This window comes from Enhydra lutris, unplaced genomic scaffold (assembly GCF_002288905.1).
Source record: "Enhydra lutris kenyoni isolate GAN:26980312 unplaced genomic scaffold, ASM228890v2 scaffoldscaffold28, whole genome shotgun sequence".
NCBI lineage: Eukaryota > Metazoa > Chordata > Mammalia > Carnivora > Mustelidae > Enhydra > Enhydra lutris.
The window spans coordinates 25,332,480-25,346,115 of NW_019154112.1; the positions used below are offsets into that span (position 1 = coordinate 25,332,480).

Below are 13,636 nucleotides of genomic sequence, written 5' to 3' on the forward strand. Positions count from 1 at the left end.
CAATTTTGGTTTTTGTGTGGTCGAGATCCTTTCATAAAAGTTCTGTATCTTTTCTAATTCTAGCAACACTGTTACCATAGGGCGTTAGGATATTAGACCACTTATAACTATTGTTGTTGAGTGAACAATGAAGATAGAGATGAAATGAGACCCCTTCCCGCCCTTCCCCCTCTTTAGAGAATGCTGCATTCTAGCAGTTTTTCAATGGCTATAAAAAAGTCCCCTTATTTCTTCTAAAAGAGATGTGGACAGTTTATTCAGGTTCACAAAATTAACAACAGGATAATGACTATACATCTTTGAGGTCCTAACAATAGGGAAAATGTGACTTCTCACTTCCAGGGAAAATGTGACTTCTCACTTCCAGAGAAAATGTTTTCTAGGGCCATTTTGCTTTCCTTGCTACTGCCTTTGTCTTTATGGGACAGCTACCGCTACAGAACTCAGTGTTGCCTTCTCCTGAGCAAACATTGATCTTTGGTCACTGGCCACCTTTTTTTTCTTTCTTTCTTTCTTATGAAATCCATGTACCCAATGTTGGGAATTGAAAATTGACATGTAAAAATGGCAAGATACTAAGGATGTGTGAGTATAACCATCAACTTCAGGGATTTATGTCTCCCGCTTTAGAGTCCTGTTCACCATAGATGGTATATTTTGTGAATATAAAATAGAACAGATTGTCAGTTTACCTTTATAGGTACAAATCTGTAAGAAGGACAGGGAGAAGGGAGAAGAGAGATGGCCTCAGGATGTCCAGAAGTAGGGAAAACCAAAGCAGCTCAGGACTACAAATTGTCCCAAGTTTCCAGGAAGGTAAAACTATATTTGGAAATTATTAATAAAGAGCATACCCGTGTCATATAATTAAAAATACATGAACACTTCCTAATTTAAAAATATGAGTAAATGAAAATAAAATATTGAAATAAATAAATAAATGAAAATAAAAAATGAATAAAGTCTAGCACTTAATTCCTTAAGAAAACTTTTAAAAATAGGAATATTTTTTAAAATACTAGGAATAAGAGTCTTCCTGCTAAATAAGATGGAGAGTTCCAATGCTCTTTGCAATCAAGATCCAATATCATGTTTAACAATGGAGTATTAGAAGAAGTACTACTCACATGAATACACCACAATTTTATAACATATGTTTTAGAATGCTAGGAAATGCAGGTATAAAAACAAAATTAAGGCAATGTTAGAGAAAATACGTGATGGTTCACAAATGATATAATTGTTTAATAGTAACTTAAAAGATTTCAACCATTAACTGCTGTAATTTTTAAGTTATTTGAGTAGCTTACTCAAAAACTATGTCAGTGGAAAAATAATTATATTATGGAAAAATAATATTGTATAAGCCAGTGGTATAGTTATGAAACATACTGCAATGCATAATAGCAACTAAAAATATGCTGTCTGGGAAAACAATCTTAACAAGAGATATATTGGACTTATATAAAAAATAAACAATATCCTATTGAATTGTTTAAAGGGGAGACTTGATTACATAAGAAATTGCAACATGTTTCTAAGTAGATTGACTAATATTACAAAGACATCAGTAGTTCCTAAATTAATTTTGGTTAAATGCAGCTACAATCATTTTATACTGAATAAAACAGCATAATATGATTCTAAAGTTCTTCAGAAAATATAGATCAATGACATAAAGCCAATTTTTATAAGAAATTGATTTTTATGGCAGTAGTGATGGGTAGCTCAAAGGAATAATATTTAGGTTACTATTTTTAAGGTAGTGTGATACTGACAGAAGAATATTTGGAGATATTAGGGCAAATAACTTCAATTAAATATAAATATTAGACATATAAATGTAACATGATAAAAGAAATAATGAAAATAAAGGAAAACAAGTGTTAGTCTATAAATAGGGTTAGTAAATTTGACTATTTAAAATACTTCTCAATCTAGATTCACACTTCAAAAAATACAGCAATGTGGGGCACCTGGGTGGCTCAGTCAGTAAAGTGTCCGACTCTTGTTTTCAGCTCAGGTCATGATCTCAGGGTTGTGAGATTGAGCCCTAGGTCAGGCTCCACACTCAGCAGGGACTCTGCTTGAGATTCTCTTTCTCCCTCTCCCTCTGCCCCTCCCCACCTTCACTGGCATTTGTTCTCTCTCTCTCTCTCTCAACAACAACAACAAAAATACATCAAAGTAAACTCCATATGGATTAATGAGTTAAATCAGGTTTACTGAAACATATCCATTGCTGGAATATTATAAAAACAATAAAATGGAAATCAATCATGATATAATATGGGACTAAATGCATTTTTTCCTTCAACTTTTTAAAATTTCCATACCTTCTGATTTCCCATACATTTCTTGTTAAAAATATATGATAATTTTTCACTTAAAGGAACAAATAATCTAGATTAACTAATCTTAATTATTACATATGCCTTCTTCAATATGTGGACAGGACTGTTGCCCTTATTAACAAATGAGAAACCCAAGGTGGAGTACATTCTTTCTGTAGGTTGATCAACTATCCTTCTGTCTGTTTCAGACACTATTTCAGCTCCAGGTCCAGGTGATTATATTTAAACTTCTATGCTGAAACCAGGTCATCCAACACAGAATGCAGGACATGGAGACTAGGCTGGGAAAATATGAGCAGTGAGGGTGGTGGGAGGGGAGTAGAGACTCATTGCTAATGTTCCCCTTACAAAAGGAGCCAGTGAGCAGTACCCATACAAATTTAAAGTAATCACAGGAACGCCATATACTTGTTGCCCAAGAAAGTTTTGGAAAACAAAGGAGGTAAAGGATAGCTGGAAAAGGTATAGCTGTTTATGATGAACTGGATCCAAAACCACTAGCTGAAAGGATCCAAAACCATCTAGTCTTCCTTTTCATAGAAAAGGGATATATGTTTCCATATTTTATCCCATTCTTCCTGAAACTCGATCAAACCCACCAATGGGACTCTAGGTGTCCTGGTGGGGCCATTTGATATCTTATCTTTCCATTTTAATGGGGACTTACCAACAAGGTGGAGGTAGAAGAGAGACATGCCAATTCATATGTTTTGATATTCACTATTCTTCCTTCCCTAAAACCCAAACATTCAGCTGAATGCCTTAGGACACGTATCTACTATAAATTCATTTTTTATCTAATTTGTCTGAGATCTAAGCTTCCTGTGGAGGTCCAAGATCAAAGGATCTGATTCCTTCTGATGTCAGTGCTGACATATAATGTGTACTGACTTAGTTCTGTCTATAACCTCACAGTGGGAAGCGGCCAGGCTCCCTGGGCACCTTTACACAGTGCACTTTCATTTCAACTATGGAGTCTGTCAGGTATGTTGCTGATTGGAGCTTCCATGTAAATAATTCATGGGAGATTTTTAAATGTTTTGGGGCCTGCAAAGGAAAGATATGCTTGTGTTAGTCTTTTATGAATAGATGCAGACTTGAAGAACAAGATGGAACAGATCTCCAATGACGGTCTCTCAAAAACAAGATAACAATATCTTCAATGGGTTGAAAATAGGAGCCTTGTTATGTTTGATTCCTCTTCTATGAAGTGGTGTTGGTTTTACCAAGGGATAAAAATTCAAAGTCTTTTCCCCCCTTTTTAAAGTTTGCTTCTATCTAACAATGTATTATTCTTGTTCTTTGGTTATTTGCTGATCTCAATAAACTATGTCTTTTCCTCCTGGTGGGAGCAGTAATTATGGAAATGACACCAAACTCAGTAATTGGCATAGGACTTGGCATAATAGGAAGACAAGGTTGATGGCACAAAAAGTTCCTTCCTGGAAGAAACTCAGCCTCCCAAGAGGAAGACGAGACTGTCATACAAGGAAAGGTGACTAATGATAGAAGCAGTTGTCCAATTCAAATGAGAAACTTTAGTCAACAGTATTGAGGCATAAATCAATGTAGTTTAAGCTGTCCAGGAATGGTTCTGGAAGGATCTGAAGATCCCATACGGAAACAAGGATACCTGAAAGTTCTCATAGCTCTAAGCAAGAGAATCATCCCATAGTTAGGTCATATCCCATAGCAGATATATGCCAGGGAAAAGGACGGTGGGAAAAGAGAGAGAAGATAGGAATAGCATAAGTTCAGCAGAACATTAATTGATGTATCACAGAAACAATGTAAACAACATGATTTCTTTATCTCACTTGCCTGCTCCAAATCAAAATTATATCACATATACTTATATTATGGTCATTACTCTCCCTTTCCTCACCTCACTTCCCCTTCATTATTAGATTAAAATGACGTGGAAAATTGGTACCTTTTTCCCCAATGCTGTCTGTTAGAGTGTGATACAGACATGATCATTGTCTGCTAATGCACATCAAAACAACTCTTGGGAAACTGAGAGAGGAGATAATATACAGGTTAATAAATTAGCATTTATATTACATATCAAAGTGGTTAAGGAATTTGGAAGTGAGATATAAGAAAAGCAGGCATGGGAAATGTTGATAACAGTGTTGCCACACACCCCCCCCCCCCCCCCCCCCCCAAACTTCCAGCCCCCTCACCCCTGTCCCAGGAATTTAGGATAGTTCTCAACCTTTGTTTTCACTGTAAGGCCCACGAAAGAAGACGTTTACATGCATGCCATATTTCCATGCATATATCCAACCCAACATTCTTCTTAACTTCCCGCTTCCATCCTCAACTCTACACAGTATTATGTAGTGCTTAGAGTACAGACTCTGGAGCCAAGAATCTTGAATTCTGTCAAGTAAGTAAGATCTGTCACTACTTTGTATGTGGTCTTGGGAAGTTACTTAACCTCTTTGTACATCAGTGGCCTCCCTTCTAAAAGGGAGATAATAATAGCACTTACTTCAGGGGTTGTTGTAAGTATTAAATTATGTATATGTGTATTTAGTGGCCAACATGTGATAATCTCTGTAACTGCTATTTAAATGTTATTTTCAATAATTAGCCTGTTCCTCTTCAAAAGACAGGTGCTAGAATACAAATGAATAAGGGCATTATTAACTGAACAATCTCATTTCTTTTAATTGGTAGAAAACCCTATAACTTAATAAAATGTTTTTTAATCAAATCAAGATACCTTGATGTTTGTAAGAAATAGAATGATACATCCCTCAATACATAATGTGTTCTGACAATAAGAAACTTATGAGTTAGGAAGTACTTCCTGAAGGAAGTAAGGCATTGGGGGAGATGAATAAAAGGCAGAGAGTGTTGGAAGATAGGATGAAAAAAGATTTCAGGGCTAGGATATTTTAAGATAATTCCTACAGGTGGGAGATGAGGTAATTAGGGGAAGAGCTCAGACTTTTGGGCTCAGAGGAGGGTGCAGCCAGACTGAGCACTATGTGTCTATCAAGTACTTTAAAGGAATTGGACTTGAACAGCCGGCCATAGAGACTTTAAGATATCAAAGTTAGAAAAGAGTATACTTTCTGAAAATAATGCTTATAATATGTAAGCCAGTATGTACATTAAATTTCCATGAAATACTCAGATGAATGGTTCTTTTGTTTCTTCCTGAAGTTATCATCACAGTAATAATCCAACCTCAACACAACAGCTGAGCTTTATAGCGTCCTTCATAGTGTACAAGGTGCCAAACCATGTTGTAACTCATCTGCTTTCATGACAGTTTTAGAAGATAGCAGACCAAATTTTCCCATATCATTAAAAGAAAACTGCACTTCAAAGGGTCAATTACTTTTCCTAGTAAACCCAGACATAAGTTCAATAGGTTCAGTAGTCCCATTCCAAAACGTGTATTCTTACCACCTGCCCTGAGGTCATGTACGAGTACACACAAGCATATGCACACATATGCACACACTCATATACACATGCACACATGCACACGTTCACACACACACACACACACACACACACACACACAGTGAGCACTAGCCAGAATGTGAAATTAGGGACTTTGTTACTGTGAAATGCTTTTCCATATGTGTCATCTGAAAAAACTTCCCACTTTCTTGAACGTTCTTCTTAACAGAAAAGGAAACTAGTATCAGTGTTCAGTTAACAGTGAGATAATTTCTATAGAACATAAAAGCAGAGTAAGAGCAAGCCCATGTTTTCAAGGAGGCTATAATTTCTTGGGAGGAAATGTAAAATACATTCATGCCCTTATATTTATAGTATTCATTCAAGAAAAACTCATTAGCACCTACAGCCACCAGGAAGTTGGACAGCCACCAGTAATACAGTCTGAGTGGAATATTTTTATTTTCAATTGGTTTATTTTCATGTGCACCAAAAAATGTTTTGTAGTTTTTTCTGATGCAATAGAAATATATCCTGTTTTGCTTTCTCTAGATTACAAGATCTCTTCTGTTTTCTAATCTCTCAACTATAAGTGGGGATAGTTCTTAAGTCCCTGACCCATATCTAGATATTCAATAAATGTTAGCCTTCTTCTCTTCCCCACCACTGTTACATCTTGCACTCAGAATCTGTCTGCTTGGCTGTCCAATATTTTTGACTCTGGCCTACTCTTCTTTATTATGTTTTGCTCAGACTATTGCAGTAGTCTTTCAACTGACCTCCTTCACTCCCCCACAGTTCACTGTCTTCATTATAGAAAGGCTCTTCATCCCAAGATGAAAATAATATGTCACTGCCCTACTCTAAAACCACCACCTCATCCTCTGTGATATAAATTCCAGATTCCTTAGGTGAGTTTTCAAGACCCCTTATTTATTTATGACCTCTATCAAGTATGATAACTTTTTCTTTTACCACTCTCCACCCTACATCCACATCTATATATACAACTTCAGTTCTCTGTGTCTGGAGCTATTTTCAGAGTCCCCAGCACATCTTGTTTGTTTTTACTGACTTGGTTTTGCATGTGCCATCCTGTATATTAGTATGTCTTTCCACCATATTATGCCTCAAAACTTGAGTCATATCCTTTGTGAAGTCTTTCTAACCTTTCAGGCAGGGTTAAGTAATTCCTCTTTTGTCTTCCCTAGTATTTTACTTACATACTCACTATACACACTCACTATAAGGCTCTCACCTTCATCAGCTTAGAGGTCTGTTTCCCAGAGCCCCTGGAGAGCAGGGGACATGTTCCCAGGACGTTTGTTATCATAGGACCTAATACAAGCTCTGTGCATTTTCTGATTTAGGTCTGTCTCCACTTCCAGAGCATAAACACATGATAGTAGGACTGCTTCTTGTTCATTGCTGTATTTCTAGGCCTACCACATAGTAGGTGCTCAGAAAATGAATGAATGAATGAATGAATGAATGAAAACGATAAAAGAAAGAAAGAAAGAGGAGGGAAGGAAGGGAGGGAGGGAGGGAGAAAGAAACTAATAAGCCAGTGAGAAAATAGATGAGATCTCCAATGAAGAATCTCTACAGGCTCCAAATGAGTCCTCCTACAACCTAGTCTGAGCACCTGAAAAGGGATTGCATGAATGAAAGAGGGTAAATAAAAGAGTAGAATGTGAGAAGGACTCGACAACTTCATTCTTTAGAGATATTAAATCTGAGGCACTTTTGAAACTTCAGAATGAAAAATGTCTCAAACCTTCAGCAACCAAGATATTTGGCAAATAAATGCAAATCTAAGAGGTGACACTTAAAAAATTGATGAGAATGGAAATATATAAGCAAACTTGGGGAAAAAGATAATCCCAAGTTAGACATCTGGGGTCTCTCTTGTTGATGGTGCTTGCTTGTTCATTTTGATGTGAATTTCTATAATGTTTCTATCTGTGTAAGATAAAGATATCTACAGGGCTATTCATTTAGGGTACATTTTTTATTAAGATAAACTGTAGACAGAATAAAAAAAGAGATGTATATGGAATCCTATTAAGTTATTATGTTAGATGGTAAAGACCAGGCTAGCTAAGTTCAAATCTCGTATCTTTATTTGGAGGCTTTGTGACTTAGGGCAAGTAACTCCACACTCTGTACCTTTGTTTCCCCATCATTAAAATGAGGACAATAATGGGACTAGCCTTCTGGGATGGCTATGAAGATTAAGTGAGTGAATGAATGTAAAGCATTAGGAACAGTGCCTGGCAGGGATGAGAACTCTCTGAGCATTAGCAATTTGAATTATGGTGATTACTTTTTTAAAGATTTTAGTTATTTATTTGACGGAGAGAGAGGTCACAAGTGGGTGAAGAGGCAGGCAGAGAGAGAAGAGGAAGCAGACTCCCTGCTGAGCAGGGAGCCCGATGTGGGGCTCGATCTCAGGACTGTGGGATCATGACCTGAGCCAAAGGCAGAGGCTTTAACCCACTGAGCCACCCAGGTGCCCTATGGTGATTATTTTTTATCTAGTCTACCACTTCGTAGATTCTGGGTGGTTCTTAGCATAAATCATCTTATTTAACCTTCAAACAATCCTATGAGGTGGGTACCATCAATATAACTGTTGTACAGATGAGGAAACTGAAGCACATGGAAAATAAGTACAATCCGCACCGAGCAGGAAATCTGACTACATTTGTTTGATTCTCAGCCTGTACTCTTAGCTGTTTTGCTATGTTGCTTCTAGGGACCATCTCTTACATATTTAATATCATAAACATCTGTTTTAGTAGGTTTTACTTGACTGCATCAGTAGAACTCTATATAGCTCTAGTTCATCTTTATGTATTACCCAATGATATGATAGGTTAGTTAGCTCATTCACATATGGCATGATCACATTTTAAAGGCTGGAAGTGTTATGGCTTATATAATACATCCTGCAAAGAATTGGGACAGATTAGGGCAAAAGCACCCAGATCATCTGTTTACTGTGGCAGTACCAATGTTGCACTCTTCTGAGTTGAATATTCATTTTGTTGAGTAGGAAAATAAAATACAAATGAAATGTCAAGGGAAGAAAACTGTAATTAAAATAAGACTGCTAAAGTGAAATACATTTTAGTAAATTGCAAAGTAGTACCTGAGAGTAATATGAGATTATACAACTGAGGTCCAGAGAGGCTAAGAGAAGTCACAGAGCCAGCTAGCAAGGAAGGGGGACTTGAACCCTGGTTTTTTGACTCTAGTCTAGTGCTCCTTCTCTCCTTCCACTATTACACAACCCGATATGACACACTCATATGGATACATGTTTATTGATATGTTTATGTTATCTCTACATATGTTTAAATTCATGTCATAAAATCAAAGATAATCAAATTGTGACTTTGTCATGAAAACCACAGTGTTAAGTAAGACTGGCTTTTAGAGCTCAAATTTCTTTTTTTTAAGATTTTATTAATTTATTTATTTGAGAGAGAGAGAGAGAGTAGGGGGAGGGGGAGAAGTAGACCCCACTGAGCAGGGACCCCAACGTGGGCCTCGACCCCAGGACCCTGAGATCATGACCAGAGCCAAAGGCAGACCCTTAACCAACTGAGCCACCCAGGCACCACTAGAGCTCAAATTTTTCAATACAAATGTGAGTTGGCCTGCTTGGTAAGATCTGACTGTAGTCTGGTTTTTGTATTTAAGCCATTGTGCTTACAAGGAGAAATTCTTGTTGACTTATCCATATCATAAAAAGTGTTCTTTGGGGGGAAGTGATATTATCAAGTTTTAGTATTTATTTGTTTGTTTCTTTGTTTATTAAGTGAAGCCTAATGCAGGGCTTGAATTCAAAACCCTAAAATCAAGGCCTGAGCTGAGGTCAAGAGTTGGATGCTCAACTGACTGAGCCACTCAGGTGCCCCTATCAAATCTTTATTAGATAATTAATATTAATTATACATTGGGCATGGGATACAGTGGCTTTTTTAGTTAAAATATATATTTCTAAAGACATTTGTAAATCAATAAACTGATACAACTCAATCTTTAATTGACAGTATCGTTTCTGGAATGCGAAGTATGTCAACTGAGGGTTCTTAACCTTAACTGATTTGAGAACTAAATCCATTTCTTCCCTAACTTCTTTTCTCCCACAGATATGAAGATGAAGGTCATTGTGGACAGGCTGAACCAGCTCCCCCACCAGTCCCTGAATGGAGTGTCCCGAAGGAAGGTGGGCCGTCGCGCTGCCCAAGAAGAGGGTGGCTGCCGAGAAGAGGTGGTTGCATCTGCTCCCAGTATTACTGGTGTCACATCCCAGGGTCACACCTGTGCTCTGGGCTCTCCTGCTCAGCAGGTATACCTTCAAGAGACTGGGACCTGGAAGGAGGCCCAAGAGCAATTGGTCAGATACCAAATGGCAGGTCAAGATCAGAGATTGCTGCTCTGCCCAGACCTCAGACAAGAAAGGGAGCAGATGCAGGGGCAGACCCCATTGAGCCAGGAAAGAGGCCACTTGGGGCTTTCTCAAGAGAAGAAAGCCTCTTGCGGTGCTACCCAGGCATTCTGTCCTCATTCCGTACACCTGGAAAATATTCAAAAACAGCTATGATGGACACATGAAAATTGATGTGCTCATGGGCTTTGCTGAGACTTGCATTAAGGACAAAGATATAAAAACAGTTAAGTTTGGAGAAATCAATTGTCCATGGACCAAAGTTATATATATATTTTTAACACAGTTCTTCCTGTTAGTAGTTGGGTTGAATTTAAGAAAACTATTTGGGGAAACTAGAGATAACCAAGGGCCGAAGCAGATTATTAGTGAACTCATTTTTAAGAGCACTGATTTTTGGAGAAGATAATGTGTACACCTGCCTAGTGAAGGAGGGAAGAGATTATATTGAATGTAGCCTCTCCAGTCTGTGTGTGAGGGATTCTAATGAAGACCAGAGTAAAGGGTCAACTGGTGTTGAGTTGGGTAAGGATGCTAAAGGCAGTTTCACCTAATTCAAACATCTGAAGAGTGCTCATCAGTGTTCAAACTGGACACTTTAAGCAGCCTGATTGTGTCCTGGGCTCTGAATCCAAAAGGACTTACACTCCAAGGGAGTAAAACAAAGATGGCAGAGGCAAGGAGAATCTCCAGAAACAACTTGTTCTCAGTTTTCCCTAAATATAAATCAGGACTTTCCAATCTCTGAGAGATTCAGAGGCTGTCCTATTTTGAATTAGAACAGAGAAAGGAAACAAATGTTTCCTTTCAGAATTTTAAATAATGATGCTCTGGAACTAGTCCCATAGTAGGTACAGGCAGGAAGTCATCATGGCTCAAGGCATCAATGGGAAAGTATGCCTTGCTCTACCAAGAGTTTTTGGGAACATTCTCAGCCTTTTGTCCACTCTTTAGATGTATTATGGACATCTCAAACCTTAAAGCCACCTTGAAAGGAGGGAGGCAGCTTTCTCTGTGGCACAGTATTGGATTCTGAGGGAGATAATAATTAAGTATCAAGATTAATGTTCTCCAAGAAATTTCAGTTCAGGCTATCTGTGTTTAAGAAGGGGATTGATGGTGGGGTGCCTGGGTGGCTCAGTGGGTTAAGGCCTCTGTCTTTGGCTCAGGTCATGATCCCAGGGTCCTGGGATCGAGCCCCGCATCAGGCTGTCTGTCTGCTCAGCAGGGAGCCTGCTTCCCTTCCTCTCTCTGCCTGCCTCTCTGCCTACCTGTGGTTTCTCTCTCTGTCAAGTAAATAAATAAAATCTTAAAAAAAAAAAAAGAAGGGCATTGACGGGCAATCTGGCCTATAGAAATTTACTCTGGAGGTACAAACTGGCTCCCTGAATCCTTTTGTGTGTGTGTGTGTGTGTGTGTGTGTGTGTGTGCGTGCGTTCTATTTGGGCACTAACAGTATTTAAAAATATAACAAAGAAAAAAATAACTTGGTTTGGGCAGATTATGCCTTTTCTAGTTTAATTAGTCCCCACTATAACCTGTCCTTTATCTCCTTTTTTGTAGTTTCCTGGTTTATGAAATTATTTTATTTACAATCTTTAGTATATACATTGAGTCATCAGAGATCTGTAATGTTTTTGTACAACAGCATTTCAGAAGTTAAGGCTTTCAAGAATTATGAAGTGATGGCAGTCTTAGCACTACTGCTGTGGATTTGTCTACACATTCTCCCTCTCACTCTGGTGACTTCTTTTACCACCACAAATTCCAGCCCAGATTTCTTTCCTGAGCTCTACATCATAGAATTAGCTGCCTACTGGGGTTATCACACTAGGTTATCCCAGTGGGTTATGCCACTAGATTATCCTATGGCCCCTGAGAAGCTAACATAGCCTTAAAACCGACTTTTCCTCGTGCTTGCCCTAACAACACATGACATCACTGCACTCTGATTGGACATCTAGAGGTCAACCCAGACTTCATGTTCCATCTTACTCCACCCAGCCATTTATCAGCTGTTATTTCTACTCCTTTAACCTTTACTAGCTTCTTACAAATCTTCCATGCACCACAAGACAGATCTTTCTGGAAGGCAAGTTTGATCCATAATTAATCAATTAATGCTCCCTTCACAATGCTTGGGATCCTGGAGGCCAAAATGGACTCTTTGGACCTTAAGAGCAGCCAGAGATAGCCAGAATAACTTGCAGGGCTCTAATATGTGGTATAGAATTTCAGAGTCTAGTCAGAATCTTCTAACCCATAATTAAGACAGTCCTCTTTTTCTCCTCAGAAAATGGGAGAACTGGGTAAATACTAGAAGCCAAGACAGTAGCTCTTCATTTATGTCTGGAGATGAGCCGGTAGATAAAGCACCACTATCAGCCACCCTTAAACTTATTCAGACCATTAACACAGGTGACCCAGAAGATATTTCCCAGCAGTGACAGAGCTTACTCTTTATTGAAATAAATAATTAAAAAGTGTCATGTTCTTCTGTTATTTCAAAGAAACTCTTCTTGCTTCTCATTTCTGATCTATACATGGTAGATTCGTTTTCCTCAAGATACTAAACAAAAATATTTGTAAAAAAATATTTGTAAATATTTCTGGATGTTAAAGTCAAGAAGTAAGGGTGAAGAGAGCCAGGGTAGTTCCCACCATCTCTCAAGTTTGAGGGATTGTGTTCAGAGAAGGTACCAGACTTTGACAGAACTTTAAGTCTCCCTCAGTCAGAGTGATGGATGATCCAGTCTGACCAGGGTTGTGTCCCATAGCAGATTTGCCCATATTGTTTCCCATTGAGGCTACTGAGAACCAAGAGGCCCAAACCTTTCCGGGATTACTTAGTGAAGAGCTCTCTTCCATCCATCAGTCTAAAATCCAAATGTATGAAATCACTATACTTTGAAACATATGCAAACTCTATGCAAAGATGAGTATGGGGAAAATTGAATGTAAATCACATGCAAATATTATTCAACCAAGCCTCTATAAAATTGTATATGTCAATAACAGTAAAGGATTTTAATTAATTCTGTCATTTAAAATTCATGCATTTATTCCATATTTTGTTTCCAGAATTTATAATATATTCAGTGTCAATTTTGAAAGAGCTATAAACGGAAGGAATTACTCTACTACTGAGTGCAGAACAGTTGATTTCAACCTACATGATAGCACCGTGACTAATTGCAGATATATTTGAGAAACAGATCACATTTCCTGAATGTAATCTTTTAAAAGGGACAAATCATTTTTACAAAGTTAAATGACGGTAGAATATGGAGATTTGTATGTTTACAAATATTCTTCTTACATTTGTTATTTTTATACTTGAAAAAAGACCAGGATTCTCTGTGCTTGGAACAACTCAAGAAGAGAGTATTTTCTGCCCTTC

The 13,636-nt window shown here is 37.9% G+C and overlaps 1 protein-coding gene across 1 annotated transcript in view; it reads left to right on the forward strand.

Annotated features, from left to right (window-relative positions):
- LOC111152224 (PKHD1, fibrocystin/polyductin) overlaps positions 1-11,359 on the forward strand; it is a 459,207-nt gene extending 447,848 nt beyond the window's left edge. Inside the window, exon 67 of the mRNA XM_022510630.1 lies at positions 9,938-11,359. Within this exon, the coding sequence (XP_022366338.1) occupies positions 9,938-10,392 (455 nt within the window). The 3' untranslated portion in view covers positions 10,393-11,359. The remainder of the gene's footprint in view (positions 1-9,937) is intronic.
- Positions 11,360-13,636: the final 2,277 nt, after the last annotated feature.